This window comes from Phycodurus eques, chromosome 2 (genome assembly GCF_024500275.1).
Source record: "Phycodurus eques isolate BA_2022a chromosome 2, UOR_Pequ_1.1, whole genome shotgun sequence".
In the NCBI taxonomy this organism is placed as follows: Eukaryota; Metazoa; Chordata; class Actinopteri; order Syngnathiformes; family Syngnathidae; genus Phycodurus; species Phycodurus eques.
Window position 1 is genome coordinate 19,776,701 of NC_084526.1, and position 20,612 is coordinate 19,797,312.

The following is a 20,612-nucleotide window of genomic DNA, read 5'->3' on the forward strand; positions in this document are numbered from 1 at the left end:
ACATAATTGAATTGTTATTTTTTAATGCCCTTTATCAACTCCTAGGCAGGGACTGTTAATAGTTTGAAGTTTGGAATTTTATTGAAGGACATTATTTTTTTTGGGTTGTTTTGTTGTTTGCCTTTGAAAAAAGATTTACATAAAAAAAGAGAGTTAGTTGGAGATAGATAAATAGAAGATGGAGAGACAGAAGAATTAATGTTCTCTATTTAAATACAAAACAACAAACGAATACCACTGTCTTTTTATCGCAAGTTAGATTTCTCGTGTTTATAATAGTAAAGTTTGTTTATTCCAGATTCAGTGTTTAAGCAAAATGTAAGTTTGTTGTCATATGATAAACTTTAACTCTACATTTCTGCAGAGAAGGGAAACATGCACATCACAGTGATTTTTCATTAAATATTGAGTTTGGCCCGCGACGTTGTCCCAATTTTTTATTTTGGCCCACCGTGAATTTGAGTTTGACACAGCCCTGGGTTAGCACATCTACCCCACAGTTCTGAGGACACTGGTTCTAATCCAGCTTCGCCCGTTTGCATGTTCTCCCCTTGCCTGTGTGGGTTATTTTTCGGGTACTCTGGTTTCCTCCCACATTCCAAAAACATGCATGGGAGGTTAATTGAAGACTCTAAATTGTACGTGTGATGTGAGTGCAAATGGTTGTTTGTTTTATATGTGCCCTGTGATTGGCTGGCGACCAGTTCAGGGACTCTCCCCCATTGTCAGATGGAATAGGCTCCAGCACCCCCGCAACCATAGTGAGGATAAGCGGTATGGAAAATGGATGGATAGATGGACTTTATCCGCTACAAAGTCCCAGCAACAACAACCCACTTCTTTAGAAAAAGTGCGCACTAGTTGAGACTGAATCAACAGCCACCTCTGCTGGTTGCAGCTAAACTGACTAGGTTTTTCTTCCCATCCCGAGTTCTTTCTTGTTCGACTTTGGGACTTATTGTTTTATTTCTCACGTTTTGGACCATAATTCTGACAAATCTTAGTGAAACAGGAAGTCAGTTCAGCCTTAGGCCTACTACAAACAAAGACAATCGGGCTGTTTTTAATCCCGATTTTGCCTATACCCGACCAAGGAATTCAAACGCCAGACAATCTTATGTTTTATAAGATTACACTATAAGATTATCCTTAGTTCTGAGGTGTGTTAAGAGGATTTGTTCCAATATTTACGACCAGAACTCTTTGTGTGCGGGGGAAGCAGAGTCATGATGCCGTGAATTGTGACGTGGAACGGAATGTAGCCAATCAAAGAAGCGCCTTCATTTAGGAATAACAAATGAAATGAAAACAAAAACATGTCTTACCCGATGTTGGTTTTTTGTATAAAAGTAGGTTCCCGAGACGGCAAATAGTAATTTCCAAAGCAAGTAATTTTTTTGAGGACATAGCCATTTTACAAGGGTCCTGGCTCTGGCAACATTCGGAAACGTGGCAAAGATTGGAGCACCGGAAGTGTTTGTTGCTCTTCAGTTTTGTTAGATCACGTGATCATGCGAGATTTCGCGATCAGCTGCAGAGCAAAATCTTTGTGTGTGGTGTTCTGTGTTGAGATTATCGGAGCACACCAAACACCATACGACCAAAACTGTTAAATTCCAGATGTTTTCTTTTTTTTTTAAATTTTTTTTTTTTTTAAATCTTTGTGTGAGATTTGTCACACAAAAAAAAAAAAATTAAGATTTGAAAAGTCCTTGTGTGTACCAGGCTTTAGCTGGCAATCAGATTTTAGCCCACTTCAGTCTTCCGAAATGATCGCTTGTAAACTCAAGGCGGCCTTAACGCCCTGGCACAGTGTGAAACTCGCCGTGATGTAAGGTGATCTTCATTAATAAAAACAGGAAACATCTTTTCTTTTTACTTTTCCAGGCAGAGGTCAGAATTTGGGGCAGGTAACGATGTGATATATTGTCCAACGGGACTACAGCTGTGGTTGGAAAAGTATGACTAATCTGTTTTTGTGTTACTTCATACTTGATATTTCCATCAGTAGACCAGGAGAACTTTTTATCCCCCAACGTACTAGGTTTGAACTGTTTTTGTTGTTCCAAGATAGAATTCTTCCTTTTGTCCTGGCTTTGCTTGCACAACTCCCAACCTCGGCGTTCACTCGGGCTTAGGGAAGCATTTTCATCCCCGCCAAGCGCACCAGCATACTTTTATGTATAGGACCAACGTCGGAGCCTTTCATTGACACTCACACTTGTCCGAACCCACCGCCGGCACACACTAGACACACTCCATTGTGCGCTTCTATTCTGGAGAGGATATCAGAGCTCATTCTGTTTGGTCTCGGTGCAGTGCTGACAGGCAAGTGCACTCTGTGCAAAGGCTTCCGCGGATCAGAGCTGATGGGACTTATTTGTCTGCAGTCACGTGGCCTTTTAATCAAAATCATCTTTATTTGGCAAGTATGTCCAAAAAATACACAAGGAATTTGTCTCCGGTAGTTGAAGCCGCTCTAGCACGACAACAGACAGTCAATTGACAGAGAACACTTATGAGACATAAAGACATTGAGAAAAAACAGTCACTGAGGAATGAAGGGTCGCGAGTTATCTGGTAATGCCGGTACAATTTATTATTTTTTGGGGGGAGAATTGTGCAAGAAGATGCAGTCCTCTACCACTTAGAGCAGTTTGAATGACTAATATAGCAATAGTCCGGTGCAATGACCATTGTGCAAAGGGCGCCGAGACTTCAAGGAGTGTATGCAGTTTAAAGTGACTAGTAGCGCGATAATCTTGGACAATGTTGATTGTCCAAATGTTTCAGATACTCCTCAGTCAGTGTGTAAGTGGGGCAGATGCTACTCTGGCATGAGTGGCCAGTATTGTTCAACAACAGATATACAAATAGTGCAGCGTGGCAAGACTACTACAGTGAGTGCACAAGTATGTATAATTGGCCTGACAGAAATGTGACAACAAACTCAAGACAAAAAAAAATGGCAGCATGTTGCAATGGAATTGTTGGTTAGCTGTTTAAGAAGTTGATTGCAAGAGGGAAGCAGCTGTTGGAATGTCTGCTAGTTCTAGTTTGCATTGATCGGTCGTGCCTACCTGAGGGAAGGAGCTGGAAGAGCCGGTGACCAGGATGTGGAGGATCCGAGAGAATTTTGCACGCTCTTGTCTTAGTTTTGACAGCGTGCAAGTCCTCAAGGGTAGGTAGGGGTGTCTTTTTCAGCAGTTTTGATTTTCCGTTGCAGTCGGAGTTTGTCCTTTTTTGTAGCAGCACCAAACCAGACTATGATGGAAGAACACAGGACTGATTCGATGACTGCTGTGTCGAACTGCCTCAGCAGCTCCTGTGGCAGGCCGTGCGTCCTCAGAAGCCGCAGGAAGTACATCCTCTGCTGAACCTTTATGAGGACGGAGTTGATGTTGGTCTCCTACTTCAGGTCCTTAGTGACTGTAATTCCCAGAAACTTGGTCTCGACAGTTGACACAGGGCGGTTGGACAGCGCGAGGGGCAGCTGTGGCAAAGGATGTTTCCTGAAGTCCACAATCATCTCTACGGTCTTGAGCATGTTCAGCTCCAGGTTTTCGGCCGCACCAAAGCTCCAGCCATTAAACTTCCTGTCGATATGCAAACTTGTCACCGTATTTGATGGGGCCGATGACTGTGGCGTTATCTGCACACTTAAGGAGTTTGACAGCCGGGTGTGTTGATATGCAGTGCGTGTAGAAGGAGAAGAGGAGTGGATAGAGGACACATCCTTGGGGTGCCCCGGTGCTGATGGTGCATGTGGATGAGGTGGTGTTCCCCAGCCTCACCTGCTGTTTCCTGACCGTCGGGAAGCTGTAAATCCATTGGCAGATGGCAGGCGAGGCGCTGAGCTGGAGAAGCTTGGAAGAGAGGATTTCGTGGATGATTGGGTTGAACGCAGAACTGAAGTCCACGAACAGGATCCTCTCATAGGTCCCTGCACAGTCTAGGTGTTCTAGGATGAAGTGCAGTCCCATGTTGACTGCTTCATCCACAGACCTGTTTGCTCGGTAGGCAAACTGCAGGGGTTTCAGCAGGTGTCCTGTGACGCTCTTAAGGTGGTCCAGCACAATTTCAAATGACTTCATGACCACAGATGTCAGGGCGACAAGCCTGAAGTCATTTCGACCCGAAATTGCAGGTTTCTTGGGGACTGGGATAATAATGGAGCATTTGAAACAGGATGGTACTCAACACAGTTCCAGAGATCTATTGAAGATCTGTGTGAAGACTGGAGCGAGCTGGTCCTCGCAGACTTTGAGGCAGGATGGGTCACAAGGTCTGGGTCCGCCGCTTTGTTGATCTTTTGTAGTTTGAAGATGCGCCACACATCCTGTTCATGAATGCTCAACGCAGAAGTTCGATCGTGGTCGTTGGTATGGCTGGTATGAAAGTATCAATTTCTTAAAAAAATAAAATAAATTAGATTTTTGTCATACGAGTGTCCAGCAAAGGCCCCTCTGACAGCTACTTCTGTTTGACCCAGTTGTGTGACCGCTTTGACCATATTTGGCTTACACTGCCCCCTGATTTGTTGCCTCCGTGTTGGAGACCCACTTGTGAGAGCAAACTATGAACTGTTGGACTTATACATTCAAAACTTTAGAGAAGCTCAAATTAAGTTCACATGAAAAGGTTCTAATGCATTTTGAGTTCCCCCGAACTCTGTAATGTATCTGAATAAAAATACACTAACTTTGTGAATACCCTTTGTGAATATTTCAGAAATGGTGAGGTTGATTGGAATAATCCGTTTGAGACAAAACTACACAAACATTCTTTTTGGGTTATTTTAATGTGGAGGTGACACTGACCTCTTGTTAAAGAGGTCTGTGTGCTATTTTTACCGGAGCCATAAGCTACTTTCAGTGGCTGCTCTGACATTACAGGTTAGCCTATTATTATCCCGCCCGGTCAGTGTCTTGACTGATACTGGCTAATAGGTGTGACGCTGTCACTTTCGCTGCACGTTTGGCACAACTGGTGAGGATTTTTACAGCGAGCTGCGTAACAAGAACAGGGCTGGTGACAAAACAACACAAATGACGCTAGCACCTCTGTTATTCCGGAAGTAACCAGACACTGACCACAGCTGGTCTATTGTTGCACTAGTTAAATTGCAGTGAGGCCTTTATTTATACTTGCACAAGTCATACAGCTGTGTGTTTTTTCTTTTCGGAGTGCTGGAATGCAGAGACCCCTTGACCGCCACAATACGCTCCTTGTGTTCTCCGGGCAAGAGGAGCACGGCTCAGCTCCTGTCACACAGTTGCTCATGGCACTTGTCCTTGCCATTTGGACTGACCGTCTCGACCCTCGATCTGCTCCATGGAATGTTGGACTCAAGACAAACACAAAATATCGGTTTTAAAACTAGGCTTTACACGATCAGGATTTTTTGGGGCCGATCACCAAATTGGCAAGTTTAAATAAACCGAAAGCCTATCACTGATCTTTTTAGAATTCTATCGGCTATTCAATCTAGGAACAGAGTAATCACCCTCCTACAGCCCAATTCTTTTTAATTTTTTGGGCATTTACAAGGTATGAACTTCTATCCTTTAACTGTATATATTGGTACTGACTGTGGGGTGGAGAATTTGAGTTGAATGTGAATAAATGGATGTACTTGTTATACAATAATACTTTATAGGCTACTGTATATCATTGTAGGTGAAGGATACCAGCACAGGAGAAGCTTGGTCATAATGCTTTTGTTTCCTTAAGTATTTTTTTTTTTACACACTTTTGCATCACGTTGCTGAACACTCTTGTCTCCCACTCAATCTCTTTAGCCACGTATGTGTCGATAAAAGATGTCAGCTTCAAAGTCACGACGAGACAATCTCTGAAGCACACACAGCGCCATTGACTGCAGGCAAACACGATACAGTATCTTCTAACTAGTGATGGCAGGGTTACAGTATGTTCTCGTTATAAGTAGTGATTGTAAGGTACATTAAATTGGCTAAGTAAAAAAACCAAAAACAAACATGTTACCTTGCATATGCCATGAAACTCATCCAGCCCTCGTGTGAATGTTACAGCTCCGAAACCAGTGTGGTACGCCAGCTGCGCATTTGTAGTTATTGCATACCACTTAATTTTTGTCCTTTTTTGGTTTAAGGTGATCCCAAACCTTAAACGTCCTCTGTTTACAGCAGTGTATCCAAACAGTGGTCCTAAATTCCCAACCATAGATATGAAGAGCAGAGCGCACGGTCGCTCGCAGCCTGGCTAGAACAGTCATACCTATGTGGCGGCCATGTTGGGTATATATATATATTATATATATTTATTATTATTATACTTTCACGATACTTTTACAATTACTTCGCACACACCGAAACTTAAGAGCATGATTCAACACAACAGCGGCATGTTTACGTACAACTGTTAGTGCTAGCACTAGCTTGCTCGGCTACAGAACGTTATGTTGCCTGCTTGCGAATGGTATCTTATTAAAAGCACATGAACATACCTCAAGCTATCCGTGAATGAACGTCCTCTCTTGAGCATTGGTGATGACCACCACACGTTTTTCCTTATTTTATTATTTCTCATCCCCACACAATAAATTTGCGCGATCTATTGTTGTTGTAGTCGCCATGGTAACGAGTGTATCCGGTGGCGTTTGATTTGACACGATAAAGACCAGTGATCGTGAAAGATGTAATGCGGTGGTATCGAAATACACGATTTTATTGCAATAGTTTGACATCGTGAAAGACCAAATTTGTCTTGTAGTCTGATCAAGGCATTACGTGTTGTCTGTCTGAGGCACTGCAAAAAAGTCCCAGACTGTTTTTTCACTGACAAGATTGAAATAAAACTTTATTGGCCGTCAGATAGTTACAGTACTACATCACAGGACACGTGACGAGGCTAAAAATAAACTAGCTTTTGGATGGGTCCACGATGGCGACGTGGAGCAGATCAATGACATCATTGATTGAATCGGGGAATTATGACATTAAAGCTGATCAGCCGATCATCATAAAATGCTAATTACCGGCCGATACCGATGAAGCTGATCAGGTCGGTGTAAAGTCTAGTGACAAGTACAGTATATAATGCGACCGTAGTAACCATAACGTTACGTCATACAGGGTGCTTGGAAGTTTTGCTCAGTGTAGGCACTGGGCCTGTCACGATAATTATTATATCAACTTATCGTTCGATAAATAAAATGGACACAATAGTTTTTCCAGATTTGATCATTTGTTATTGTTGCGGTGAGCCAACACTCAGTGAGCCGACGAGAGTTGGACGGCTGTGTCATTAATTATCGGTGTTGGCTTCGTCCAATATGCCACAGCCTTGCTCCATGTGCAGCGTATAGCACACAACAGACACACTTAGAGGGAATGTTCACTGTTTCTTATGTTCGCTAGGCCGTGAGCTAACAAGCTAGCCCACGAGCTAAAAGCTAGTGTGCTAAGGAGCTAAACAGCTCGCTCGACCGTTGTTTAAAACTTCAACGCCTCACTCAGAGTTGTGTGTTGGTCATCAATTCACACACGGACGGGAAAGTTAACTGTTTATTAAGCATAACCTCAGCGGCAGACGTTATTCAAACAGTAGTTGACTACAGCAGACTTATTCGATTGACAGGTGAAGGGCTTGTCTCCAGCGCCTTAACTGGCATATATATCGTGGCTATCTAATTTAAACTGTGTGAAGTGTGTCCTTGGTTTGTGAATTTCCATTCCTACGATGTCGGCATAACCCGAATTTGTGTGAATATGTGTTCCTTTACAGTGGGTCTACTCGTAAGGTAAAATGGCATGTTTCTACAAAACTCACAATGTCATCAAATTTGACATTGAATTCAGAGTAATTGATTCCCAATTTATCCAGCTGTCCTACAGGTGTCAGTCAGGCTATATATTGTCAGTCATCTTCTCAAAGCGTTGCATCAAAACTTTGTTTTCCAAAGTAACGTTCTTTTCGGCATCTTCAAAACAAAGTGAATGGGGGACTAAAGCGGAAGTACACTTTGAAGGACAGTTCTTGCTTTTAAATGTTTTCATTGGCACATGCTTTCAACAGTACAAGGGGTCCTGGGTTCCGGGGGTTTACGACTTTTTGAGGTTACGGCACAATCAGTTACTTAGTTTATTTTGACAGTTGTACTAATTCACTATTTATAGTGCTGTGATGATTCTATTGATCCCAGAGTGATGTGAACCGGTTAGGTGAAAATTAGATCTTGTATGAGCACTTGTGTCCAGATTCTCACAGAAATGTGATTTCCTTGGCTCAGTTTTGAGAAAACCAGTTTTATAGTTTTGGCTCTGTTTTTACTGTTTTACCATCTGAAAATGAAAAAAAAAAGGCCCAAGACCCCTTTGCACAGTCCTCCTATGTTATTGACATGAGAATTGTTGCAGCTCTTCCTGACCTACTCCTTCTTTTTGAAGTTACATTAAGCTAAGAGTTGAGTGGGGAAATAACATTCCTGTGCTTCATTGGCTACAGATGTAAGGAAGAATCCCCCCCCCCTGAACTCAACCTTTCGTACCGTCTAAAATCAGTGCGGCATGCAGCTGTTTTTTTTTTTTTTTTTTTTTTTTTTTTTTTTTTTTTTCCCTCTCCTCCACAACCCTCCACGGAAGCTGAAATAGACTTCAGGAGCAAGCTAATGCCTAGCCTTGTGGCGGGAGCGTCGCTGTGTCAGCCGCTGTAGACTGATAAGGAGCTGTTGGCATACGTCGCAGCTGCCACATCCGGCCGCTATTAAACTACCTGACTGGCACACAAACACTGATCAAAAAGTAGTTGCTGCAGAAATTTAAGAATTGGCTTCGTCACAGTAGGGAGGTTGGGCCGATTAAGAGTGGATAAAAACGAAAGGCAGATGATTCAACAAACTAATGTGAGAGTGTGTACATCTGCTCAGTACTGGTTACTAGGCACTCATCTTGTGAGGGAGTCAATGCAAAACACAAGCTGTCAAAATCCCTTTTTAAAAAAAAAAAAAAAAAAAAAAAAAATCCACATCCAGACTAGTATGAATGACGGATAAATCATTCTTAAACACAATTGCCAACTTTGACTTTTACATTTTTGTTCTGGCGACAGGCAGCTCGCTCCAGGAAATTTAAGCCCCTTCCCGTCGAAATGGAGCAGCTGACGTGAGTGCAGGGCTAGAGCTAACATTAGCCCCTGAGGACCCCCCCCGACATTGGGGGTGGCACGGGATCCTTGATACTCAAGTGCACGCATCACCACATGTATTTTGTTTGGGTGTGATTTCAAATACAGTGGGGGCCCGCAAGACGGGCCTCTCTCGGAATAACCATGTCATCTTGGAATTTCTAGATTCTCAGTTCGCTTAAGACTAGGTTCTATCAAGTAGTACAGGTAAATTGTGCTGTTGAGCAGTAAATCTGTCAAATGTAAAGCTCAAGACCCGATAGCGAGGTTTACAGACACTTGAATCAGAGCTGATTTCAAGTATTGGGGGTTACGAAGAGTGATGATTGGATGAAATTGTGACAGTGATCTTGTGCAGTTGCGAGATTTCCCAAGCCCCATCTTTCACATATTAAGCTGGACCTTGGTGGGATTTAAGTTTGTTTCTAGTCTGATTTTTGAGGTCGACTGACTTTTGAATCAGGGGCGGTTTCCAGTCTTGGGCTTAACGAAGATCTTGGACACATTTCTGATGCATGTTTTGTGAACTCTGTGGAAGCAGAGTTGTTTCTATATTTCCTAATCTTGTAGCTTGATCTGCCGAGTTCAAGTCTTTGTCGCAAAATTTACGTGAAAGAGCTCTCGCAGAAAGTCTGAGCAGATTTCATTTTGACTAGAAATACCGAAACAATTAGCTGTGATCCTTCACTTTGTATTTGGCATACATTTTTACTTTAGCTTTTCCAAGTCCACAGACTACTGACTACTGATTTGTTTTTTAATTGGCCGCACTTTGAAAGTGGGCGACAGCTGCCATGCAAGGCGCTGCCAAGCCCACTGGGAGCAAATTAGGGTTCAGTGTCTTGCCCAAGGACACTTCTACATGCAGACAGTTGGAGCCGGGATTTGAACCAGCTAGCCTTTGGTCACTGGACGATCCACTCTACCGACTAAGCCACAGCCGTGGTGAATAGCACTGACCTGCACTGTGATGTTTTTGGCTGTCAATCACAGGCGACATCTACAGTGTGTGCTGAAATGGAAAAAATAAGACTTAATAAATTGTAGTCTAGCTTTGGTGATGATTTTCTGTTGACCAATCAACATACTGTAGAGTGTTGACCTCCAGCTTAGCGCAACACCCTCAGCCTACAGCAAAGTACTATACAACACCTGACAGTGGAAATGCTTACAAAATAAAATAAAAAAAGGTCTTCAAATTTAAACATTTCGGTTCCCAGTTTCGATGCCTAGTCTGCTGACCCCGAAGAAGTGGCGGCGAAAACCAATGAAGAATGCGCACGAAGACATGCTTGTGCCCAACGGCGGCGTACAAAAGTGTGTCTTAACTTTGATAAAATTAATGACCAGTCGCCTCAGTGCAACACTTGAATAAGATTATATTGTGCAAAGGAGGCTTTCAGGATGTGTCTGTCGTGCTCCTTCCTGCTCCGAGCCACAGCCTACACCACGTGGAGCTTCATTGAAGTCAACTCTCAGTCAATTGGGTGAGTGAAAAATAAAATACATCTATGCCAACATTGAGGCAGCTAACAAGATAAACAGTTCGTTCCACTGATGCTTTTTAGCGTTTATTTTAGTCTTCAACCTAAGAGCCGATGACCTTCAGCTAAAACTTCACCGTAGCAACTTTACATCACAATGAATTGGGACAAAGTTCACATAAACTTTGTCTTATAGTATCACAAACAGTAACCTTGTGCCTCATCGGTGGGTAGGTAAAGGAATCAACGATTTATAGCATTTTGTTCCATCCATTAAAAATAAATGAATATAAAAATCAAATAATCACCGGTGCCGTGTGAAGTTACCTTTTGTGCCAAAATGCTGACCCTTAAAAATAAAAGGCTACAAGCTTGAAACAGGAAGTTAGAACTTGCACATATAAACCATTTGATGTGATAAAACGGTCCCAAATAACGATTTTAACAATGTTATATTTAACTTTTAGTTGAATCATTAATTAATGAATATTAACTCAATTGGGTTAGTTCCACACACATTGCCTTTTAGTTCATAGGTTTGATATTGTTACTGCTTATAAAAGAACGTCAAATGTTCATTTTGGTCTATGCTGTGGGCTGCTAAGAAAATGGATGTTCATAATTTGGACGCCCTTTATTTAAACCATGCTAGCTTTTTTTGACCCAGCCCCCTAAAAGAATCGGAGTTGAGTGTCGTTTGGAACCGGAATCGAAATAAGGAACTGGAGTCGGGACCGGAATCTCTCAAATTCAAACGATGCCCAACCCTAATAATAAGTCAGGCACCCTACTAAACTGAACTGATCTGTAATGCTTTGTGGAAACAGGACTTTCTATGCTGTAGTTAGGCTTTACTCAAAGAGCAAACTTTTAACAAATTGAGTCCACCAATAAAAAGATATACAGTGGGTACGGAAAGTATTCAGACTTAAATTTTTCACTCTTTGTTATATTGCAGCCATTTGCTAAAATATCTAATTATTTATTCCCCCCCCCCCCTTTAATGTACACACGGCACCCCATATTGACAGAAAAAAACGGAATTGTTGACATTTTTGCAGATTTATTAAAAAAGAAAAACCGAAATATCACACAACCATAAGTATTCAGACCCTTTGCTGTGACACTCATATATTTAACTTGGGGGCTGTCCATTTCTTCTGATCATCCTTTGAGATGGTTGTACACCTTCATTGGAGTCCAGCTATGTTTGGTTATACTGATTGGACTTTGAGGAAAGTCACACACCTGTCTATATATAAGACCTTACAGCTCACAGTGCATGTCAGAGCAAATGAGAATCATGATGTCAAAGGAACTGCCTGAAGAGCTCAAAGATATATATTTATGTATTTCAGGATTGAGCACATATGTTTAAAAGTAAGTAAAAGTACAACTGACTGACTGTATCCTGTATGAAAGAGAGCAATGTTGTGTGATTAGCCTCTAGGTAGCTGAGGTCAAGTTTCCTGTTTGCCTCGCTCAGGCTAATGCTGCATAAAAAGTGTGTCGACCTGAAAACTCAGAGGGCCACCTTGCAGCTTCCCTGTGGTGCTAATCTCTTTTGAAGCTTACAGCTCAAGCCAGTTTACCCTAGTTAGCTCCCCTCCACAGGGTTAGCATGGTCCAGCCTGCAATTCCTAGTAATCCTCAAAGGAGTTGTAGAGGTGCCAGTGACGAATTGTTGAATTGCTCAATTAGAAGCTGACATAATGGCCATAGGATTGATTGTTTTTCACCCATTTTCCCTTTGGAAATAATACAAATTGAATTAATTCGTCACATTGTCTTTCATAACCAAATGCGTCTGGTGTTGTCTGGTGAGTCATTCCTTAATTAATACTTTTAAATTTGTATCTGTCATATATGTACAAAGACAAGTTAACCTCTGTATCAGACTACTAACCAATAAAAATACTCCCCCTTGGAAAACACTTGATGACCAGGTAACAGGTCATTTAGCATGAGCAGCATGCCATTTTCATTCTCATCTGCTAAAAAAAAAAAAAAAAAATGTACTGAGCATTCTGACTTCTTGGCAACACTTGTCTTCAAAGTAAGTTCCCTCTCCTGTAAATTCCCTCTCCTATTCTGTGGTTGTCATCAAAGGTAGTATGCCAGTGGATTAGTGATTAGCACATCTGCCTCACAGTTTTGAAATTTAGTCAAGTCTAGTTGGGAAATTTCCTCGTACCTGAATACGCTACAGTAGACTGTCAGCTATATTATAAGAATGTGGAAGCTTTTGGGAATGACAGCAACTCAGCCACGAAATGGTAGCCCACGTAAACTGACGGAGGCGCATAATACGAAGAGGTCAGCAACTTTCTGCCGGGTCAATCGATACAGACCTCCAAACTTCGTGTGGCCTTCAGATTAGCTCAAGAACAGTGCGCAGTGAGCTTCATGGAATGGGTTTCCAGATGCAGCTCCGTCCAAGCTATACATCACCAAGTACAATGTAAAGCGTCACATGCAGTGATGTAAAGCCACTGGACTCTAGAGCAGTAGAGATGCGTTCTCTGGCGTGATGAATCACGCTTCTCCTTCTGGTAATCTGATGGATGAGTCTGGGTTTAGCGGTTGCCAGGAGAATGATACTTGTCTGACTGCATTGTGCCAAATGTAAAGTTTGGTGGAGGGGGGGATTATGGAGCTGGGCTTGGGCTGTTAGTGCCAGTGAAAGGAACTCCAAATTTTTCAGCATACTAAGTAAGGCTGTATGATATTTTGTTCGGGCATCGTAATCGCGATGTATGTGTGCGCAATAGTCATATCGCAGGGTCTGCTGCGATGTTGGTGTACTGTAATATACAATGAATCGACTGTAAAATAAAGTGACCAGCCGAGGGACCTGTTTGGACAGGCTCAAAAGAGTAAAAGATTGAATACCTGCTGCATTTTCTATTTCGCTCTTCAGAATGAAACTAGGCAGACACGTGGCAGCTGCATGTGTGCGCGAGGTACGTTCAGGGACACTGCGTAAATGGAAGTGACTGTTCTTTTGTAATACACTACATAATTGTAAAAATGGATGACTAGGAAAATTATTTCTATCAGAATGCTTTAGTTAAAACACTCTATGATCACACTGTGATATGGAATTTATTTTGTTTTGTAATATAAGAATAGATAAATTTTAATATTGTCAGCCAGAGCTGCGAGGAATGCAAAGTTATCAATGTCGTTTCATCATCTTTCCGGTCACACTGTGTTGCATGTTTTTGTTTGCACTTTGACAAAAGTTGTTTTTTTTATTTTTAAAAAAGCACCATTCAAGCAACAAGTTCTTCATGTTTTTGAGATTGTTAGGTGAAAGCTGCAGCTGGCAACTAGTGTGGACTGAATGGGTGGCAACAATGGGGAAATGAAATGCCAGTATTTTGAGGGTGATAGTCCATCAGCAACATTGGAGAAAAACAAACAAACAAACAAACTGAACGACTTTGTTTTTGAACTGGTGAACTTAGTTCAAAATTTGAATTATGAATTGAACTAGTTCATTTTTTGAACGATGACTGAACTTTTAACTAGTTAGCATAGAAAATGAACTTTCCCAACACTGATCCTGCATTATTTCCCATTGCAATATATATCACCGTTTAAAACAAATCGCAGTAATTTTTTTACAATATCGTGCAGCCCTAATACCAAGAGATTTTGGACAATATCATCCTCCCAACTTTGTGGGAACAGTTTGGCGCTGACTCCTTCCTCTTCCAACATGACTGTGCATCAGTGCTCAAAGCAAGCTCCATAAAGACATAGATGAGAGAGTTTGGTGTGGATGAACCTGACTGGCCTGCACAGAGTCCTGACCCCAACCTGATAGAACACCTTTGGGATGAATTAGACATCATCAGTTTGTGACCTCACAAATGCGCTTCTGGAAGAATGGTAAAAAATTCCCATAAACGTACTTCTAAACCTTGTGGACAGCCTTCCCAGAAGAGTTGAAACTGTTATAGTTACAAAGGGTTGACCGACGTCATATTGAACCCTATGGATTAGGAATGTGATTTCGCTTAAGTTCATGTGAGTCTAGGCAGGTGAGCGAATATTTTTGGCAATATAGTGTATGTGCCCTCCAGTTGGTTAGCAGCCAGTCTAGGGTGTAACCCGCCTCTCACCCAAAGTCAGCTGGGATAGGCTCCAGGAAATGGAAAATGGATGGATGTTTATTATCACGCTTTTTCTATTTGCCATCACTACTACCCTAACACAAAGAAAAAGCATATTTTCCACCAAATCGGTCACATATGTCGTCTTGCTGCATGTTGTGGTACGGCTGATTTACTCTTTCTGTTGGGGGACGTGCACTGAGCGTCACATTTGTCCCTTTTGCGCTGAGGTCACCAGTTTCCCCTCTGCTCTCTTTCCACTCACACGGCGACATGACGAGGGCTGTACACTGTTTGGGAAAGGAAGCGGGGTCTGAAGGTCGGCAGAATGTTGTCGGGATGCAGTGTGTGTGTGTGTGTGTGTGTGTGTGTGTGTGTGTGTGTGTGTGTGTGTGTGTGCGTGTGCGTGTGCGCGCGCCTCCGTGTCTGTGTGTAATGGAGAGTGGTGCAGCGACGGCAGCATGTTTTCTTCACACTCCCCTGCAAGTAAGAATCCATCCCAAAACACAGACTCTTCCGGTGTGGTGATATGGTGCAACGTCTGTTCCACAGACTGATAGCAAAAGCAGTGACGGAAACTTATCACCCAGCAAATATGTCTGACATTGGTGTGCATGTGATTGACAATATGAACTGAATGATTTTGGGCAAATATTTTGAAGACACCTCTAACACCCATTTGGTCTATGCCTTTTTTCCTTGCCGAGTGTTTCCTAACCTTTTTTTGAGTCAAGGCACATACAATACTCACAATAAGTTGGGCAAATTCGGCTTTCAGGTGAAATTTCAGTATGAACTTAAAATGCACAATAACCTTTACAGGTAAATTTATTTGAACTTCTCAAACCTTTTTAACGCGCATGTCCATCTGTTCAATGTCAAAATGTGGACAGAATGATACCAATTAGAATTGAAAGTATTAGTCGATACATACATCCAACACCTGGTATGAATATTGCCTTTCAGCTAATTTTTAGAGAACAGCAAGTTGTGCAAAAATTACAGAACATTAAACAATTGTATGTTCAAAAGGTCAGAGGTCAAATTAAATTCACCTCCAAAGGCCAATAGTGCATTTTTGGTTCATCCTGAAAGCCCAATATCTCAAACGTTTTGTGACTAGTGTATTTTACATTTGAAAAGTCTCACCGCAGACCACCATACACATATCAAAAGTGGATAAACATGTTAATTATTAGGGTTGGGAACGATAAATTGATGCGACTGGATAGCCTTTTATAAAGGCGAGAGAGACAACTGTATGGGTAGCAGACTCCGTTATCGATACAAAATGTATATGGTGTTTAATATTGGAGTTGGATGGACTCCAGTAATTTTGAATGAAGTAATGCTGAATATACGACTGAGTCGGTTTTTATACAAAAAATAAGTAAATGGCAGTGATGTCCTCAGTCAGCTGACTTCTGGTTGCCTTCAGATATTCCCACTACCCAATGTGCACACAAGTCAATACATTCGTACTCCAGTGGCAAGGACTTTTTGATGAATGACACAATTGTGACTGGGACAATGTGTCGTTCTGTGTCTCGCAAAACAGTGGCCTCTTGGAGTAACTGATCGACACACTGACTTGGTCTAGAAAAGCACAACTATAGGCCATAGCAGTTGCAAAGCAAGTGAACTACTATTTTATGAACATTAAGCAATTAGCATTTAGCCATTGCAGAGTCATTGGAACATTTGACAATATGCAGCTAAAATTGACCCATAAACATATATGCTAACATTAGCGATTAGCCTGTTTACTGTGCTTTAGTTCTGGACGCTGCAGTAAAGTGCTCGCGCCAGTGTCCATTTTGCTGCATCACACACTTTCTTGCTGCCCTCAGTCTCCTCTAAAAGATGATTACTGTGTTATTGTAACATTTGAGGCTACAGTAGCTATCACAAAATAACCAAATGCTACCTTAGCTTACCCGGTTAATGTGCCTTACTTCTGCTGTATTAAACTCCACAGTTTCCACTTTGCTGCAGGACCCTGTTTTCGATGTAATCAAATTCGTTCGATACTAAGAACAAAGTAAATTCTTGCATTGTCTTGTTGTGTCTAGTGCATTCAAGGTGGCAGTTTTGAACTGGAAAACTCACAGCAATTTTTTTGTGGTTGAAAGTTGTATTCATCTCTTGTCCCCCAACAAAACCTTAATTTTCATTTTAAACAGTTAATGTTGGACTCATGATTTTATGTGGTGGAAAAGGCATCCTGGCTTGTTTTGCACCATAAATGAAGCTCATCCTTCCTCTTCGGACACTATGCTAACTCGCTCGTCTCCATTTCTTTCCTCTTAGGAAATGACCTAGAGGCCTTACAGATACATTTGCGCTCTTGTCGATGTAATCTGCATCAGCGGGCGAGTCCCACCCACCTACCTCAGCCAGCACACAGACGGGAAAAGCACGAACCCCATCGAACGGGTGTGGTGGACACACGGAGCTGAGGGACGCTTTTGGAGAAGAGCACCTTGAGACGGACTGGATCCGCCTCATCGTCACAATCCGGAATCTATTTGCATGTTTTTTTAAAACATTTTGTGACCCCCGTGCTGTTGACCAGTGTTTTGTTTTGCTCATTTTTGCTTTCAATCTGATTACTTTCTATTTTCATCAGTGAAGGGTTTCTATATGTACAAAAGCTACAGACTGTATGAAGAATTTTCTTTTGTCCCTCTTCTAAAGGAAGGCTAATGCACTTTTAAGCTTGGCTCTAGGATCCGTTTATGTGAGGCTGAACCAGAATCTTGGAGGCATGCGTTTTTTTATATGCAGCTGGCCTGCATATAAGCACTTCACATAGGCCCCCGCCACTCTCTGCTTGCCACCCCTGCCTTTGGCTTCCCCCAAGTCGTCCTGAGATGAGCCTCTGGCAGGCAGAATCCCTCAGTGGTCTTTTTTCGTGACCAGGACTGTCGTATTGAGCATTTCCTTGTGCGTTCGAGAGGATTTTATTTTATTTTTTGGGGGGTAAACTAAACAAACAGGATCGTCCGGTGCTGGTGCACCACCTATGTATTGTTGCAGTGCGCAGCAAAGTAAAATGGACTACAAGCGTCGCTTTTTGCTCGGCGGGTCCAAGCAGAAAGTCCAACAGCACCAGCAGTACCAGATGCCTGAGTTGAACCGGACCCTTAGCGCCTCACTAGCCTCCTCCTGCTCGGCCACCTCTCCCATGGGTGTACCTGACGGCTGCCACCCCTCCTCTTCCACTGCAGTGGCCGACATCCAGCAGGGCATCTCCAAATACTTGGATGCCCTCAACGTGTTCTGCCGGGCCAGCGCCTTCCTCACTGACCTGTTCAGCAGCGTGTTCAGGAACTCTCATTACTCCAAAGCGGCTATGCAACTGAAGGACGTGCAGGAACATGTCATGGAGGCGGCCAGCCGGCTGACGGCGGCCATCAAGCCCGAAATTGCCAAGATGCTGATGGAGCTGAGCGTCGGGGCCGCCAACTTTAAAGATCAGAATGACTTGAACTTGCAAGATGTTGAGGTGGGTCATCAAACACAACCAGAAATTGTCATTGCAGTTAATATTACATCATTGCTTTTCTGTCTATGATCGCACGTTTTTGTTCAAGCTCTAACCGCGAGTAGATTTAGGTTGGAGTTTTTCCCAATCTTTGCGCCGAGGCACGTATTTTACATTCATCCATCCGTTTTCAACACCGCTTATCCTGGTTAGGGCCGCGGGGCGCTGGAGCCTATCCCAGTTGACTTCGGGCGAAAGGCGGACTACACCCTGACCAGGTCGCCAGTCAGTCGCAGGGCACATATAGATACGGCGAACCATCCGCACTCATATACACACCCTCACTGAGTGGGAACTGAACCCACACTGCCTGCACCAAGGTCAGGCGAGTGCACCAATACTCGTATTTTACAACCCCAATTCCAATGAAGTTGAGACGTTGTGTTAAACATAAATCAAAACAGAATACAATGATTTGCAAATCATGTTCAACCTATATTTAATTGAATACACTACAAAGACAAGATATTTAATGTTCAAACTGATAAACTTTATTGTTTTTAGCAAATAATTAAATTAGAATTTTATGGCTGCTACACGTTCCAAAAAAGCTGGGACAGGTGGTAAAAAAGACTGAGAAAGTTGAGGAATGCTCATCAAACACCTGTTTGGAACATCCCACAAGTGAACAGGCTAATTGGGAACAGGTGGGTGCCATGATTGGGTATAAAAGGAGCTTCCCTGAATTGCTCAGTCATTCACAAGGAAAGATGGGGCGAGGGTCACCTCTTTGTGAACAAGTGCGTGAGAAAATATTCGAACAGTTTAAGGACAATGTTCCCCGACGTACAATTGCAAGGAATTTAGGGATTTCATCATCAAAAGGTTCAGAGAATCTGGAGAAATTACTGCATGTAAGCGGCAATGCCGAAAACCAATATTGAATGCCCGTGATCTTCGATCCCTCAGGCAGCACTGCATCAAAAACCGACAACAATGTGTAAAGGATACCACCACATGGGCTCAGGAACACTTCAGAAAACCAATGTCAGTAAATACAGTTTGGCACAACATCCGTAAGTGCAACTTGAAAGTCTACTATGCAACGCAAAGGCCATTTATCAACAACACCCAGAAGCACCGCCGGCTTCTCTGGGCCTGAGCTCATCTAAGATGGACTGATGTAAAGAGGAAAAGTGACCACATTTCAAATTGTTTTTGGAAATTGTAAACGTCGTGTCCTACGGGCCAAAGAGGAAAAGAACCATCCGGACTCTTATGGACGCAAAGTTCAAAAGCCAGCATCTGTGATGGTATGGGGCTGTGTTAGTGCCAATGGTATGGGTAACACACACATCTGTGAAGGCACCATTAATCCTGAAAGGTACATACAGGTTTTGAAGAAACATATGCTGCCATTCAAGCAACGTCTTTTTCATGGAAACCCCTGCTTATTTCAGCAAGACAATGCCAAACCACATTCTGCACGTGTTACAACAGCGTGGCTTCGTAGTGAAAGAGTGCGAGTACTAGACTGGCCTGCCTGCAGTCCAGACCTGTCTCCCATTCAAAATGTGCGGCGCATTATGAAGCGTAAAATACGACAACGGAGACCCCGGACTGTTGAAAATGAAAAGTCGTTTAAATAGACACATTGCTCCATCTTGTGATCGGTTATCGTTTTTTTAAACTTGCTGAACGGTGATCGTGTCAAGCCTAGTCATTACATCAGTAATTTCTTTCTTTTTCAGGACATTCCAAATTGTTGTATTGGCTATACCCAATGTTTGTGCAATAGCTCTGATCGACTTTCTTCTCTCAGCTTCAAAATGGTTTGCTTTTCTCCCATAGACAGCTCTCTGGTCTTCATGTTTGTTTAACAGCAAATGCAGTTTTCACAGGTGAAACTCAAAGCCAGAACCAAGCACTAATGTTTAAGTATTCAATCTAAAAGGCAACACCTGAGCAACTATAAACACCCATCAATCACATGTTCCATTACTTTTGCTCACTTGAAAAGTGGGTGGGTTCAAACAAAAGGTGCTCTGTGGCACACATGATAATCTCTTTTAGCACTGGGTTAACTATTCGCTCGGTACCCAATTATTTCGCAAATCAAAGTGACCGTAACATATTGCAACTACCAATCAGAACACATGAAGCGTGAGACAAATACAAACAACAGGAGACATTGCAATACCACCTGCATATAAAAGATTAGTTATAAATATCAAATAAATAAGCGCTGGCAGTCAATGTGAAAACCTAACTACATTTTTTTTCTGCATAGTGTTTTTTATCTTTTAGTTTAAAAGTCTGGAAAGGTTATTAAAATGTGATGCAGAAAACCAATAC

At 42.4% G+C, this 20,612-nt stretch overlaps 1 protein-coding gene across 1 annotated transcript in view; it reads left to right on the forward strand.

Annotated features, from left to right (window-relative positions):
• The window catches only part of LOC133397892 (granule associated Rac and RHOG effector protein 1-like), a 68,990-nt gene that overhangs the window by 7,899 nt on the left and 40,479 nt on the right, over positions 1-20,612 (forward strand). Inside the window, exon 2 of the mRNA XM_061669309.1 lies at positions 17,081-18,278. Coding sequence (XP_061525293.1) covers positions 17,796-18,278 — 483 coding nt within the window. The 5' untranslated portion in view covers positions 17,081-17,795. The remainder of the gene's footprint in view (positions 1-17,080; positions 18,279-20,612) is intronic.